At 42.9% G+C, this 17,166-nt stretch overlaps 1 protein-coding gene across 11 annotated transcripts in view; it reads right to left on the reverse strand.

The window, feature by feature from the left end:
• APOLD1 (apolipoprotein L domain containing 1) overlaps positions 1-17,166 on the reverse strand; it is a 62,295-nt gene that overhangs the window by 28,204 nt on the left and 16,925 nt on the right. For 4 of the 11 annotated variants that reach the window (XM_040488883.1, XM_040488887.1, XM_040488877.1 and 1 more), the window contains exon 2: positions 7,100-7,265. The exons of 2 other annotated variants lie outside the window; for them this stretch is intronic. Coding sequence is in view for 2 of the 9 variants with exons in the window: in XM_040488888.1 (XP_040344822.1) it covers positions 3,083-3,553; positions 7,129-7,265 (608 nt within the window). In the remaining 7 variants the exon portion in view is untranslated. Of the gene's footprint in view, positions 1-3,043; positions 3,554-7,099; positions 7,266-13,502; positions 13,607-17,166 lie in introns of those variants that run through there. 5 more of the 11 variants (XM_040488888.1, XM_040488889.1, XM_040488878.1 and 2 more) reach the window with 3 other exon arrangements.

Raw genomic sequence — 17,166 nt, forward strand, 5'->3', positions numbered from 1 at the left:
TCATGATCTCGCGGTTCATGAGTTCAAGCCCCGTATCGGGCTCTGTGCTGACAGCTCAGAGCCTGGAGCCTCCTTTGGATCCTGTGTCCCCCTCTCCCTCTGCTCCTCCCCTTCTCACCTGCTCTCTCTCTTTCTCTTTCAAAAATAAATAAACATTAAAAAGAGAGCCACTAGAGAATGTAGCTTAGCATGGAAGGCAAATGAGCTTACTAATACTGAACCACACAGTATTATACCGACTGAACCAGCCAAACCCAGCAGCCCCAAGAGGGGCAGATCCCATCACCTAGGTGGCCCTGCCCTGCAAGTAGCCGAGTGGGTGCTTTCTTGGGCTGCCTGGCTCCCAAAGAGGAAGAAGAATGAAACCAAGCCATTCATGCTCAATTTATTATTCTGGAATTTACCAATCAGATTACATCACCCTCTCCAAGAACACAAGGAGATCTACTAAGTCAGGTTCCTTCACAGATGGAAGTTGTATTCATTCCCTGTTGGGACTGTAACAAATTACCACATTGTTACTTAAAACAATGCATCTTTATTCTCTAGTAGTTCTGGAGGTCGGAGGTCCAAAATCCATTTCACTTTTCAGAGGTAAAGTCCAGGTGCTGGAAGGGCTGGTTCCTTCTGGAGGCTCTGAGGAAGAGGAAGAATCCCACGCCCCCCCCCCCCCGCCCCCAACCATTTTTTTTTTTTTTTTTTTTTTTTGTCATTTTCAACATTTAGTGGCTGCCTGTGCTTGTTGGCTGTGTCTCCTTCCTCCGTCGCCAAAGCTCGTCATTCCCATCTCTGGCTTTGTCATCACATCACCTTCCTCTCTGACTCTTCTGTGTCCCCTTTAAGGACCCTTGTGGTCACATCAGGCCAACCAGATAATCCAGGATAACCTCCCCACATCAGGATCTTAACTTAATCACATCTGCAAAGTCGTTGGTACCACATAAAAGAATATGTTCGCAGGTTCCGGGAATTAGGACATGGATATGCTTGGAGAATAACTCAATCTATGGCAGAAGGTAATATCAAAAGTCAGTTAAGAATTATCCCCCCACTAATATTCCCTTGATTTTTGTTCTCTTAAACCGCTGGTTTTAGCCACTAAGCCTATGTCAGCAGAGGTGTGTGTGACATCCTCACGAGAGGACCTCAGGAGCCTATCAGAACAGTCCTGCCCCATCTTCATGAGACTACTCCTCCCTCTTATATTACCCAACTTTGTCCCCTCCCAGGAACACTGGTGGGCAAGACAGATTTCACTCACAAAAGGTTCCAAAATAGTTCCCTATATGCATTAATTAAATAGTTCAATGCCATTTTGTACCCAAATCTGAAATTTTCATTTTTCTTTTATCCGTTTTTATCATGCCTATCCATGTTTTCCACATAGCTTACCAGAGGATCAGGATTGAGATTTAAAAAACATTTTTTTCCAATGTTTATTTATTTTTGAGAGAGACAGAGAGAGCGTGCCTGAGCAGGTGAGGGACAGAGAGAGAGGGAGACACAGAATCTGAAGCAGGCTCCAGGCTCTGAGCTGTCAGCGCAAAGCTCAAAACAGGGCTTGAACCCACAAACCATGAGATCATGACCTGAACTGAAATCGGACGCTTGACAGACTGAGACACCCAGATGCCCTGGGATTGAAATTAAATGACAAAGGGGCGCCTGGGTGACTCGGTTGAGCTTCGACTCTTGGTTTTGGCTCAGGTCATGGTCTCAGGGGTTCATGGAATTGAGCCCCCATCAGACTCTACGCTGCCAGCACAGAGACTGCTTGGGATTCTCTCTCTCTTCTGCTCTCTGCCCTTCCCCCACACATGCTTGCTCTCTCTCTCAATAAATAAATAAACGTTTTTAAAAACTGATAAAACTGGGCTCCTGGGTGGCTCAGTCGGTTAAGCGTCTGACTTTGGCTCAGGTCATGATCTCACGGTTCATGGGTTCAAGCCCCACATTGGGCTTGGTGCTGACAGTGCAGAGCCTGCTTGGGATTCTCTCTCCCTCTCTCTGCCCCTCCCTCACTTGTGTGCACTCTCCCTCTCTGTCTGTCTGTCTCTCTCTGTCTCAGAGTGAATAAATAAACTTAAAAGCATTAAAATCATTTAAAATAATAATAATAAAATTAAAATAAAAATGACAAATGCACTATTCCCATTATAATATGCACAACAAAACCTCAATAACAAAATGCTAATAATGTTGAGGGGAAAAAAATTGTAACATAAACATCTTCCCTTTATCAAATGGCTAGAGAGAAATTAAGGTCCAAGGCATGAAATAAAAATCATGAGACATTAAGTTTCAAAGAAAGCACGGTTCAAAACAAAATTATCCTGTTTGTGTGAATTAAAATTCAAAGAAATTAAAGTCCAAAATTCATTTCCCCCAACTTTTTATTCGAGCTGCTCTGTCTCAGATGGAGGGGATTTCGATGTTTGGGTAGAGGCTGGGATCTTTAGCAACTACATTTTAAGCTGGATCTCACTGGAATGGGGGCAGCTCCTAGAGGGCCTCCAAATTAGAAAGCAATAGTTACCCCCAGCAAGTCTGTACTCTGCTTTTTCCAAGAGCCTATAGATTTACAGAACACGCAAAATGATCACAGCACCCGCTCTACACACACCAGAGGAAGAAAACAAGCCGATTTTTCAAGCAAATTCTCAAGCAAAATACATTCCCAGAATCAGTAGTGCGGGTCGCCAACAGTATTTTGGGTCGCCAAAAACTGTTGCAGAAATAACAGCCTCACCAGAAGCCAGTTGAGTGAGACCAAGAATCCAGAATTGATGGACTGTGAGTTAAAACCCAGTTAGGAGGGGGGCGCCTGGGCCGTTCAGTCCGTTGAGAGCCAGACTTCAGCTCAGGTCATGATCTTGCGGTTCATGGGTTTGAGCCCCGGGTCAGTCTCTGTGATGACAGCTTGGAGCCTGGAGCCTGCTTTGGATTCTGTGTCTCCCTCTCTTTCTGTGCCTCCCCTGCTCGCACTCTGTCTCTCTCTCTCTCTCTCTCTAAAACAAAAAAAATAAAGACTTTTTAAAAATAAATTTAAAAACCTAGATACGAGAAATTGACTAGCTACAGGTTAATTTCCGCACAATGGCACCTTGCATTTTTCACATCCAGGAAGTTCCACCTCTGGCAAGGCATTTGAGGGGCTGCTGCCTCCTTGCCAACTTAGCATCGCGCAGCACTGGCAACGTCTTCGTGGATCAGATCTTATCTGTGGAGCTGTCCTTTCCCACCCAGATATTAGAAACCTCTTAATTTCCGAGTCCCTTTTGAATTTTAGTTGTCTGCACTGCAGTGTTGCACTGAAGGTGAATTCCGTCCAGTGACAGAGCTCCCAAAGTAACCAGTAAGCATTTTTATTCCTGTGCTGCAGTGGCTTTTTCCACCGCCTCTTTCTGTGGCATTCCTCAGGCGGAAGAAAACCATCACCTGGGGAGGATTTCTCCATCCCATTTCCGTAACCAGTTTCTAGCAACCTCGAGGACAAGTAGAGGGAGTGATTCTTGAGCCACAGAAATGCAAACTTAGTCCATCCACTTTTGCCCTTGAAGATAGTTCAAAACAACATAAAAGAGGAATCAGAATTAGGACTGTTTGTTTACATTACCCACCTAAACTTAGTACTAGCACATTGAAAACTAATCTCTCATTAGTGCTCTGTGGTCCAAAGAGAACCCAGCTGCCCCCACGGTTTAAAAACAGCAAATATTTTTCTACTCCTTCAATATCTAAAAGGGCAGTATATGAAAAGACTGTTTCTTTCTCCCTATAATTGAACCCTTGCCTCAGCTGTAACTGCTTATTAAGACCTCTTCAGCCTGCTGGCCCCTGATAAGTCCCTCTCGTGGCCCCTGTGCCCTTGCCAAAGTCCTCTTACAGCCTCAGAGTGGCTTTTCTAAGGCCTTTTTTCCCAGGCCACAGCTGTTAAGAGCCCACTGCACCACCATAAAAACCTACCTGGCTCAATGTAAGACTGCCAAGATCGAAATGTCCTGCACACACACACTAAAGAGCAAGACCACAGGGCCAAGGCCAATCCCATGCCACTCCAGAAGCCTCAGTCACTCCATGGGCATTCATTCGCTTCTCCCTAATTGTGTACCTTATTTCTCCCACACCAATTTTCTGGCCGATGTATCAAATGTCGGAACACTGAAGCAGAGCCCGATAAATAGCACCCCTTCCTCCTTTTCTGAGTTCAAAACAAACTGAGATAAAGGAGTGGAAGGAGAAGGCCAAAGTCGTACCTAGTTCCTGATAAAGCTGGGTTGAGAGTCAGAAAAGCTTCCCAGCACCCAGCTGCAGAATAAAATCCAGCAGTCCAGGTCCAAGGGGGATTTGCCTTGCCGTGAGTGGAAGCGTCAGCCCGCCCTGAGAGCAGACCTCATGCTGGCTGGATTCCAAGGAGGAAAGTGGGTGGGAATGAACTGAGCATGCCCACTTTATTTTCCCCAAATCTGCCCCTCAAATCATGCCCCTTTTCCGTTCAGGGCTGAGTTAAGAAAGGGCAGAGAAAATGCAACTGCCTTCACTCGGAAGGGTAGTTTTGGCTTGAAAAAAAAATTTTTTTTACTAGTAAAAATATTATATGTATTACTTGAGTAATTAAACAGCATGACCTTTTAAAAAAAATTTTAATGTTTATTTATTTTTGAGACAGAGACAGTGGAAGTAGGGAGGGGCAGAGAGAGAGAGAGAGAGAGAGAGAGAGAGAGAGAGAGACAGAATCCGAAGCAGGCTCCAGGCTCTGAGCTGTCAGCACAGAGCCCGACACGGGGCCAGAACCCACCGATGGTGAGATCGTGAACTGAGCCGAAGTCAGACGCCCAAGTGACTGAGCCACCCAGGTGCCCCCCCTTTTTTTTTTTTAATTTTTTTTAATGTTTATTTATTTTTGAGACAGCATGACCTTTTAAAAATCAAAATGCTAGAAGCTTCCCACCTGTTAGACTGCAACACTATGGCTATAGTCTGAAATTCTAAAGATGAGATTTCTGGGGCATTGTTAATTAGCATTAGGGAATGTTTCCTCAGTAGTTTTTCATATGTCTTTATGAAAAAAAAAAAAAAACGTAAATTTGGAGTGCCTGGGTGGCTCAGTCAGTTAAGTGTCCAACTTTGGCTGAGGTCATAATCTCACAGTTCTTGAGTTGGAGCCCCCACGAGACAGCATTGGGCTCTCTGCTGTCAGCACAGAGCCTGCTCTGGATCCTCTGTCCCCCTCTTTCTCTGCTCCTCCCCTGCTCACTCCCTCTCTCTCTCTCTCAAAAATAAATAACCACTAAAAAAAAAAAAGTAAGTTCATACATTTATTAGCTGTGCACTTAAAAACACGATTTACAATTTGGAGCGAGATTTTTTTTTTTTTTTTTTTTTAGAAATAGAAGGTATGGCTTCTTTTCTTTCTTTTTAAGTTTTTATTTATTTGTTTCAAGAGAGAGAGAAAGTGTGAGTGGTGAGAGGAGAGAGCAAGAATCCCAAGCATGCTCTGCACTGTCAGTGGGGAGCCTGATGCGGGGCTTGAACTCACTAACCCGTGAAACCATGACCTGAGCCAAAGTCAGATGCTTAACCGACTGAGCCACCCAGGTGCCCCTGGAGCCAGATTTTAATAAAAGCTTTTCTCATCACAGAGACAAATGTTTTCAGCCTTCTCAGATTCCCTCCACTGCCTCTTCTGTTCTTTCATTTTGTCAGTGCCCCACCCATGTGAGTCACGGCCCATTTCCAGACTTAAATGAAATGGCAGTGTGTGAAATCAGTTTCTGAGTGGTCACAGAGTGGCCAGACGACACTATCTAGGAGTTTAGGAGGTGAACCCTGGCCAACGGAAATGGAGACGGGAGCGTGCAGGCAGGTAAATGCCCTCTTGTGTCCCTCTTGGACTGCTCTGAGGGACAGCTACTTCCTGCAGCCTTTCTGAAGGATCCCTGCTGAAAGGCCTTCCACTGGAAAGACCACTTCCGTCCCTTTCCTCATTCTCTCCATCTGAAACTATTTGGGCTGTTTGGGGTCATCCTGCCCTTGCCTTAGGGCGACCCTCAGCACTTACCGCCTCCAAGCTCCCACAAAGCCAACATTTACTGAGTGTTCCTCAGGGAGGCAAAGACAATATCACATTACATACCATATAAGAAACCTTCCTCTTTTTTCTTCATTTTACTTTATTTTTTATTAAGTAATCTCTACATCCAACATGGGGCTCGAACTCATGCCCCCGAGATCAAGAATTGCATGCTCTACCAACTGAGCCAGCCAAGCGCCCTTAGGAAACCTTCCTTTTAAATATTTGTTCAGTTTCTATTTCCTCAAAATCTCTAGGCTTACAGCTCACCCATCTCTACTGCTTATTCAACCTTCTCATCAAATTTTCTTCCAATGATCCCCCTCAGCCTGTGGTAGGTGGAGAACTTTGGTCTTCCCTCACATTTTAATTCTCTTCACTGCCAGCCACCCTGCTGAATTCAGCAAGCCCTCTAGAGTGAGCTGAGTATACAAAGCATGCATTCGTCCCGTGGACAAGAAGGGAGGTATTGCCAGTACATCATTATAATACATCTTTCCCTCTGTCGCACGGGCATAAAACAAAATCCCAAGCAGAGGGAAGAGAAAGTTGTGTCAGGGGTGAAGCAAGTGTGGGGCCTCGGCACGCTCAAGTATGTAGTGCAATCTGGTGGAGGAAAAGGAGATCGGGAACAGGGATCTCGAGGCAGGGGCAGATATGACCCGAAACTGGGTTCAGAATGAGGTCGAGTCACCTGTGCTGAAGGAGGGCAGGAGCTGGGAACGTGTTTTCAGGAAACACTGGCACAGGCAACAGGAGTGCAGTTTAATACGCGATCTTATATCAACAAACACCCCATATGTTTACTGCCAGGATCTGAACTGATCCCAGTGGCAATGAGACTGATCCTGAAGGTAGACAAATGGATCACCTGCCTGGACTCGAGGGATGAAGAACCAGGAAGCCTGATGAATATTAACATCTCCCCTCACACTTAACAATACATTCTCCTTATGTATTGGTTTCCATTGCTGCTATAACAAATCACCACAAACCTAGTGGCTTGAAACAACACAAACTTAATACCTTGCAGGACTGTGGGCTAGAAGTCTAACCTGGGTCTCACGGGTGGCAATGAAGGTGTTGACGGTGCTGCATTCCCTTCTGGAGCCTCTGGGGGAGGCTCCTTTTCCTTGCCTCTTCCAGCTTCTAGAGGCTCTGTGTTCCTTGGCTCCACGGTTCCTTCCTCCACCTTCAAAGTCAGCAAAGGCACGTTGAGTTCTCTCATCCCGTCACTCTGATGTCTTCTGCCCTCCTCTTCCACCTTTCAGGACCCTTGTGACAGTGGATCCACCCAGATAATCCCAAATAATCTCCCTGTTTGTGGGTCAGCAAATGAGCAAATTTAATTCCATCTGCAACCTTCCCTCCCCTTTAGCCACGTAACATATATTCACAGATTCTGGGAATTAGGGTGTGCGCATCTTTGGGGCTCCATCATTCTGCCTACAATACGGCACTGAGTGCTATGGAGAAAAACAAAGCAGGGATGAGGGAGAAGGAATGACCGGTCTTCCATAGGCGTGTCTCTGACCACAGCTGCTTTTGCTTTGAAGGATTCATTTGATGAGATTGGGCCCAGCTAGATAATCCAAGCTATCCTCCCTGTCTCCAGGTCCTCAACATTAATCACATATGGAAAGACCCTTTTGCCACTTAAGGCAACACTCATAAGTTCCGGGGAATAGGATGTAGACGTCATGGGGAGCCATTATTCTGCCTTACACATCTTATCTGTGATAGAATTTTCTAGGTGTCCAGGCTTCTCATTGACCCTGAAATTTCCAGCTGGAGCTCTGACAGAAGCCCTTGAGAATTCAACTAGTAGATACAATGACCTCAATTTTGTCAGAAAGCAAAAGATTCTTCCCTCTTAACTCCCTAGATTGTAAAAACATGTGTCCTCTTCTCTCTGCTTGGAAGTAAAGCAGCAGCATGATGCCACTACCACCATTAAGATACAGAAGAGTTACATCAGCCCCAATAATCCCCTGGTGCTGCCTCTTTATAACCAACACATCTCAGCCCAAGTCCCTGACAACCAAGGATCTGGTCTCCGTCTCTTTACTTTTGCCTTCTTGAGGATGCCATACAAATGGCATCACACAATCGGCAGTCACTCAGATCTGGCTTCTTTCACTTAGCAAAATGCATTTGAGATTCACCCATGTGGCTGTGTGTATAGTTCATTCTTTTTTACTGCTAAGTAGTATTCCATGGTATGGTTACACCACAGTGTGTTTATCCATTCAGTTGGGGTTTTTTTTTTAATTTTTTTAATGTTTTATTTATTTTTGACAGACAGAGATAGAGCATGAGCAGGGGAGGGTCAGAGAGACAGGGAGACACAGAATCCGAAGCAGGCTCCAGGCTCTGAGCTGTCAGCACAGAACCCGATGGGGGGCTCGAACTCACAGACCGCAAGATCGTGACCTGAGCCGAACTCGGACGCTCAACCAACTGAGCTACCCAGGCGCCCCATATCCATTCAATTGTTGATGGACATTTTGGTTTCCAGTATTTGATGATTGTGAATAAAGCTGCAACAAATACTCATGTACCTTTTTTTTTTTCACGTGAATTTCAGTTTTCATTTCTCTTGGGTAAATACCTAGAATTACTGGGTCATATGGTGTGTGTTTATCTTTGTAAGAAAACTCCACACTGTTTTCCAAAGTGGCTGCACCATTTTGCATCCTACCAGCAATGTATGGGAGTTCCAGTGGCTCCATAGCCTCATCAGCATTGAGCATTTCAGGTTTTGTTTTGTTTTGTTTTGTTTTGTTTTAGTTTGGGTTTAGTTGGGTTGGGTTGGCTTGGCTTGGGTTTTTAGCCATTCTAAGAGGCATGTGGTATTATCTTATTGTGTTTGAATTTGCAACTCCATAATTACTGATGATGTTGAACACACGTTCATGTGTTTATCTGCCATCTGTGTGTATCTCCTTTCATGAAGTATCTGTTCAAAGCCCTTTGCCCATTTTTTGAAGAACAAATATTGTTAAAATGTTCATACTACTCAAAACGATCCACATATTTAATGCAATTCCTATCAAAGTACCAAAAGCATTTTTCACAGAACTAGAACAAATAATCCTAAGATTTGCATAGAACCACAAAAGACCCCAAAGAGCCAAAGCAGTCTTGAAAAAGAAGAACAAAACTGGAGGTATCACCATCCCAGATTTTGAGATAGTCTACAAAGCTATAGGAACCAAAACAGTATGATACTGGCACAAAAATAGACATATGGATCAAAAGAACAGAATAGAGAACCCAGCAGTAAAACCACAATTATTTTATTATGTTAACCTTCAACAAAGGAGGAAAGATCATGCAATAGGAAAAAGACAGTCTCTTCAACAAATGGCATTGAAAACACTGGGCAGCTACATGCAAAACAATGAAACTGGACCACTTTCTTATGCCATGCCCAAAAATAGACTCAAAATGGACTAAGGACCTAAATGTGAGACCTGAAACCATAAAAATCGCAGCAGAGAGCACAGGCAGTAATTTCTCTGACATCAGCCATAGCAACATTTTTCTAGATATGTCTCCTGAGGCAAGAGGAACAAAAACAAAAATAAACTATTGGGACCACATCAAAATAAAAAGCTTCTGTTCAGTGAAGGAAATAACCAACAAAATTAAAAGGTACCTACTAAATGGAAGAAGATATTTGCAAATGCTATATCTGTCAAAGGGTTAGTATCCAAAATATATAAAGAATTTATAACACTCAACACCAAAAGGCCAAATAATCCAATTCAAAAGTGGGCAGAAGACATGAACAGACATTTCTCCAAAGAAGACATATAGATGGCCAACAGACACACAAAAAGATGCTCGATGTCACTCATCATCAGAGAAATGCAAATCAAAACTACAATGAGATATCATGTCACACCCGTCAGAATGGCTAAAATCAAAAACACAGGAAACAACAAGGTTGAAGATGTGGGGAAAAAAAAGAACTGCTGTGCACTGTTGTTGGGAATGCAAACTGGTATAGCCACTATTGAAAACAGTATGAAGTTTCTTCAAAAAATTAAAAATAGAATCACCATATGAGGGGCGCCTAGGTAGCTCAGTCTTGATTTCAGCTCAGGTCATGATCTCATGGTTTGTGGGATTGAGCCCCACTTCAGGCTCCACACTGACAGTGTATAGTCTGCTTGGGATTCTCTCTCTCCCTCTCTCTCTCAAGATAAAAAAACATTTTAAAAAGAGGAGGACAAAAAGAATTACCGTACAATCCACTACTTGCATTAATGAGTGCAATTAATGTAGAAATTAATTCTACAAAGAATATGAAAAACACTAATTTGAAAAGTTTGATAAGCACCCCTATGCTTATTGCAACATTATTTATAATAGCCAAATTATGGAAGCAGCCCAAGTATCCACCAATAGATGAACAGATAAAGAAGAGCTTAAATATATACATATATGTATATATGTACATGTATATATACAAATATATACATATATGTATATGTATGTATACATACATATATACATACAGCTCCAGGCTCTGACCTGGCAGCACAGAGACTGACGCGGGGCTGGAACTCACGAGCTGTGAGATCATGACCCGAGTTGGATGTTCAACTGACTGAGCCACCCAAGCACCCCTGTAATAGTAAAAATTTCATGGCAAGACAGAAGAAAAACTTTTTTTTTTCACTAAGTCCATGTCAATTATTTGTTTGGATCACTTAGATAAGAAAAATAGGATAAGTATCAGAAAGGCAAAAAATCAGGGTGTCTGGGTGGCTCAGTCAGTTAAACATCCAACTCTTGATCTCACCTTAGGTCTTGATCTCAGGGTCGTGAGTTCAAGACCTCACAATGAGCTCCATGCAGGGTGTGAAGCATACTTAAAAAAAGGGGGGGTGGGCACCTGGGTGGCTCAGGCTGTTAGGCATCTGACTTCGGCTCTGGTCATGGTCTTGTGTTTTGTGGGTTCAAGTCCCGCATAGGGCTCTGTGCTGACAGCTCAGAACCTGGAGCCTGCTTCGGATTCTGTGTCTCCCTCTCTCTCTACCCCGCCCCTGCTCGCACTGTCTCTCTCTGTCTCAAAAACAAATGAACATTAAAAAAATTTTTTAAAAGGCAGAAAATCACTATATATATTTTCACCTTGTCGTGTGATAAATAACAAAAGCAGCCTCTAAAATTGCTCAACTATTTGAAATTTTTAAGCTATCCCCTTAATGCTTATGTCATGGAGAAAATTCAGATTATAACAATAAAGATAATATTTAAAGATATTATTTAAAATATTATCTTTAGGGGCGCCTGGGTGGCGCAGTCGGTTGGGCGTCCGACTTCAGCCAGGTCACGATCTCCCGGTCCGTGAGTTCGAGCCCCGCGTCGGGCTCTGGGCTGATGGCTCAGAGCCTGGAGCCTGTTTCCGATTCTGTGTCTCCCTTTCTCTCTGCCCCTCCCCCGTTCATGCTCTGTCTCTCTCTGTCCCAAAAATAAATAAACGTTGAAAAAAAAAATTTTTTTTAAATATTATCTTTAAATAAAATATTATTTAAAGATATTAAAATATCTTTAAAATATTTAAAGATAATATATATATATTTCACATATAGAATAAAAGAATAAAATAAAAATAAAAGAATCTTTTGCTCATTTTTAATTGGGTTATTTTCTCATTGATAAGTTTTGAAAGTTCTTATATACTCTGCACACAAGTCCTTTGTCAGATATGTGATTTGAAACTATTTCTCCTAGTCTATGGTTTGTGTTTTCATTCTCTTTTACAGTCACTTTCACACAGCAAAAGTTGTTCATTTTGATGAAGCCCAATTTAGATTTTTTTTTTTGATGGATCGTGCTTTTTCAGCTTCATATCTAAGAAACCTTTCCCTCATCCAAGTTCACAAACATTTTCTTCTATGTTTTTTTCTAGAAGCTTTATAGTTTTACATTTTACATTTAGGTCTATGATTCATTGTGAGGTTTGGGCATATCCATTTTTGCATAAGGTGAAAGGTGTAAGTTGAGATTCTTTTTTTTTTTTTCTTTACTTTGGCTTTTTTGTTTTTTTGGTTGTTTTTTTTGTTTGTTTGTTTGTTTTGCATATGGTTGTTATTTGTTTCAACATCATTTACTGAAAAGACTATCTTCCTACATTGACTTTTTGCACTTTCATTAAAAATTGGTTGGGGTGCCTGGCTGGCTCAGTCAGGAGAGCATGCAACTCTTGATCTTGGGGTTATGGGTTCAAGCCCCACATTGGTGTAGAGATTACTTAGAAATAACATCTTTAAAAAATTGGTTGACAATGCATGGGTGTGTCTATTTCTAGACTCTGCATTCTATTCCATTGATCTTTGTGTCTGTCCTTTCAATAAACACCACTCTCTTGATTACTGTGGCTTTGGTGATTAGATAAATCTATTTTTAGTAATCTCTACACCTAACCGGAACTCATGAGCCCAAAATCAAGAGTCACATGCTCTACTGACTGAGCCAGCCAGCCGCCCTTAGGTATATCTATTTTTTTTAATTAACTTATTTATTTTGGTTGGGGGTGGAGGATGGGGGTGAGGGAGAGCACAAGCAGGCCAGAAGCAGAGAGAGGAGAAAGAATCCCAACGAGGCTCTGTGATGAGCCAGACACAGGACTCAGTCTCCTGACCATGAGATCATGACCTGAACCAAAATCAAGAGTCGGTTGCTTAACCGCCTAAGCCACCGAGGAGTTCCTAAAGCTATTTTTTTAATCCAAAATTTCTATCATTCAAGATGGGTCATCTTGAGCAAGTTACATAACCTGTCTTAACATCAATTTTCTCAGCTATAAAAAGGATATTAGGGTGGCTCAGTGGGTTAGGCGACCAACTCTTGATTTCAGCTCAAGTCATGATCTCATGGTTTGTGAATTCAAGCCCCACATTGCACTCTCAGCTGTCAGCACAGAGCCTGCTTGGGAGCCTCTGTCTCCCTCTCTCTCTCTGCCTCTCCCCTGCTCTCTCTCTCTCTTTCTCAAAAATAAACATTAAAAAAAAAAAAAAAGAGGATCTTAGGAGTACCTATGTGAAAGAGTGATTATAAGGGCTAAGAAGCCAAGGCATGGGAAGCATGGGAGTAGAATTGTTCTGTTTCTAGCCTCCTCCTTTCTTCCTGGATTAGCATCTCCTTCTTTTGGGGAAACAGTTCTTCTTACTCACATCAAGCACGTAGTCCTATTGTAGCTGCCAATCATACTACCATGTCCCACCCTGGCCACAGGGAATGGTCAAGGGATGAACACAGGTGCCACGCATAGCTAATTGGAGACTTTCTCCCCTTAGTACTACGGGAGATTGAATTCCTAGCCCTAACTTTTGCTTTTCCCTCTACCTACACACTTTACCATGTAATTTCAGTTTTTCTGACTCAGGAATAAGTATATTTCCTTGGATTTTACCTTTGGGGCTGGCCATGTGACTTGCTTTGGCAAACAGAATGAAGCAGAAGAGACAGAGTACCAATTTTGTCTAGAATTGAAGAGGCCGTAGGATCTTTCTTGTCCTGGTCAATAGGTAAGGAGAAGAAAACTTTTTCACTTGAATGAAGATTGAGTTTTTTTGTTTTATTTTTGTTTTATTTTTTTTAACATTTATTTATTCTCTTGAGACAGAGAGAGAGAGACAGAGCATGAACGGGGGAGGGTCACAGAGACAGGGAGACACAGAATCTGAAACAGGCTTCAGGCTCTGAGCTGTCAGCACAGAGCCCAACGCGGGGCTCGAACTCACGGACCACGAGATCATGACCTGAGCCGAAGTCAGACGCTTAACCAACTGAGCCACCCAGGCGCCCTGAAGACTGAATTTTGATTAAGCATCAAACTGGACAATTTTAGTTACTGAATTGACACTGTGAAAGAGGGTTTTTATTATACAAGAGTGAGCTAGTAAGCTCCAGAAGCCCAAGACTGAGACTCAAACAGGAACAAGTGAAGGCTAGTGACTCCCACTAAACAGACCTTGGTTGGGGGGGGGGGGGTGACCCCACGTGACATTGCATTTTTATTATACCTTCCTCCACGTCATGCTCATTCAAATATTTTTAAACCATTGCATCTTCTTGTATCTCATTCCTTATTGTCCCTATTTTATTGAACTTTAATCCTTTTCAACAGCTTTCCCTTGCCTTATTGGCACACTTTCTGTTCTCCCTTTTCTTTTAAAATTTTGATCAAAGTGGGGCGCCTGGGTGGCGCAGTCAGTTAAGCGTCCGACTTCAGCCAGGTCACGATCTCGCGGTCCGTGAGTTCGAGCCCCGCGTCAGGCTCTGGGCTGATGGCTCGGAGCCTGGAGCCTGTTTCCGATTCTGTGTGTCCCTCTGTCTCTGCCCCTCCCCCATTCATGCTCTGTCTCTCTCTGTCCCAAAAATAAATAAACGTTAAAAAAAAATAAATAAATAAAATAAAATAAAATTTTGATCAAAGCAATACATTTTCCTACTGGTGAATCTCAGCAGTAAAGAGCATAGAACTAAAATCAGCATTCCTTTGCTCGTCCCGTGCAGTATTGTTCCAGGTCCTCCAAAACGGAGCCACCAAAATATAGTTAGACATGCAAGACATTTACCAGGGGAAACATCTGTAGAGGAAGTGAAGAGGAGCCAAGAGAAGTTGGGGAAGCTGTCCAACCATGATGCATATCTGACCTTGAGTGAAGGAGAGCGGGAAGGAAGGAAGGCTGAGTGAAAGTGTCTTGGATCGCAGTGCGGTTGTAAAGAAAGTTCAGCAAGGCCACTGGGGAGTCCTCAAGCCAGTCACCTGAAACCCACACTTGACTTTGTGCTGAGGCCATGCTTCCCAAGGCTGCCTCCAGCCAATGACTGAACGCAACGGCCATACTGAAGTAAGACCATACCTGGGAGCCATGAGACTCCTCTGGCTGTTCTTTCCACACCACTCAATCCATCATGGCTTTTCCTATCTTAAACCTGTCACTTCTCATACCTCCCTTTTGTGCATCCTTCCACACCCAAAGTAAGATGGTCCAGGGCCTGCTTGTACTTCTGGGGAAGGCTCGGTTGTAGGCAGTCGGTAGGAAATAGATCGAAGCACAGGAGAAAAGAGACAGAGGAAGCCACTTAAACTGGACCTTAGTCTAGGTAAAAGGAGCCGGTGTAACTCTTGAAATCTAGCATGATTTACCAGAACAGGTCATTCAAATGAGATAAAGTAATTTTATCCTGGAGTCTGCTCTCTGCACATCTCCCATCTCGTGGCGGTAGGCAGCTGGTAGCTGATTCAGGGTTCAGAGCTTCCCTCATGTCTATCTCCACACAGAGAATTGACCGAGAAGTGCTCTACTGATCCTCCAGAATTCCACACCATGAAGTAGAGGGAAAACAGTTGTGGCCTGCCAAAACCAGATTGTAGCGGATGATTACCATAGCTGTGAAGACACCTCAGGAGCAGGTCCACAAAAATGTCTGCTGCTGTAAACTGTGCATCCGTGCACTGGTAACACCAGACTATGACAAGCTGAGTAGTACCAGACTATACATCATACGTCCCAATCACCTTCCTCCACGCCTTGGTGCCTTTGTAGATTTTGTTCAGCCACATGGATACCCCTTCTGCTACTCTTGTTTGTTGGGTTTGGGCTCCGCAAATTTCTATTTATCCTTCAATAGTTAACACAACATCTCCTCTGCAAAGCCTTCCCAGAGCTGCCCTCTCCCACGTGTATGCTCACAGAAGGTTATGCTAACCTATCTCATTGTTCATAACTTATTGTACTGTGGTCACACACACGCCTTTGAGCTCCTTAAGGGCTTGAGAGCAGGGATGGTTTTTTTTTATACCTAATGCTTAGCATACAGTAGGTGCTTAATACGTTTTTACTGGAAGAAGGAAGGAAGGTAAAAGAAAACAGACGCAGAAAAAAAGAAAAGAAAACTGACACAGAACTTCTTTCTATATCGACATTTTCCAGAACTTTGTGCAAATGAGCATCCTCAAAGCTACGTTAGGTAATTCTTCCTCATACCAGGTGTGAGAGCCATTGTTCCTACAGTTATGTTAGCTATCTTAATGATTCAGCCAGATGACCAGAGAAGAAATTATGCCAAGCACTAATGCAGTGACATCATACCAACATGGCCTGGTTCTCATTTGATTAATTAAGAAATATTGCAGTTAGTAATGAGGCTCTGCCCTAGGAAGCAGGTCTAAGACACCAGCTCTAAAGAAAACATACCTATTATTCCGAGAATGAGCCATGTGACATCAGATTATTAAGTAGTGTTACAACATGCCCTTGGCTTTGAATTGTTCCCAGCCTTCCCGAAGTAAAGAATAATGTGTAGTCAGTGTTCACTTCACACACAGCAGAGCAACTAAGGAAACCACACTCACACTCCAGCTGCTAAAACGGAATGGATAAATGTATTTATATGAATATACTATGCAAAGGGGAGAAAGCAGGGAGGAATGAGAACGGATGGTGAGGAATATCCGTGAACTGGTAAGGAAAGGATATATTTTGAAAAGTTGCCCCGTGTGTGTATACATCAGCCGTGTCCAGTTAGACCTAATATTGAATTACACTCTCATTAATAATAGCTGACGTTTTGAAGCACTTCCTTTAGCCACCATTTCCACACATTATAACAATGTTTTTATAAAGCACTCTCAGATACATTATTTCAGTGGCTCATGTCGACCACCTTGTGGGGAGGTTATTCCTTTCCCTCGTAAGCTTAGCCTAGACATCGTGACGTGAAGATGACGACCCCACCTACAAGTCTGTGGTGGCTCATTGAGGAAGACCATAGACTTCAGCTAATCAGATCTACCTCTGCCCACCCAACCCACTCCCACCCCCGGCTGTGGGTATATTCCCATCCACGAAGCAACTGGCTTTCCCAGGACCTACCTCTCAGGCTCAAAAGAAAACCTAAGGCTTAATTATTCTTTACAAAATTACCTTCAAAACCCAAAGGACAAGAAAACCACCCTAAGAGCTTCTTATCCACACAAATGAAATGGCCTTTTTAAAAAAATTTTAAGGGTTTTTTATTTTATTTTATTTTATTTTATTTTATTTTATTTTATTTTATTTTATTTT

This window comes from Herpailurus yagouaroundi, unplaced genomic scaffold (assembly GCF_014898765.1).
Source record: "Herpailurus yagouaroundi ecotype Mexico unplaced genomic scaffold, PumYag 166, whole genome shotgun sequence".
NCBI classification, from domain to species: Eukaryota; Metazoa; Chordata; class Mammalia; order Carnivora; family Felidae; genus Herpailurus; species Herpailurus yagouaroundi.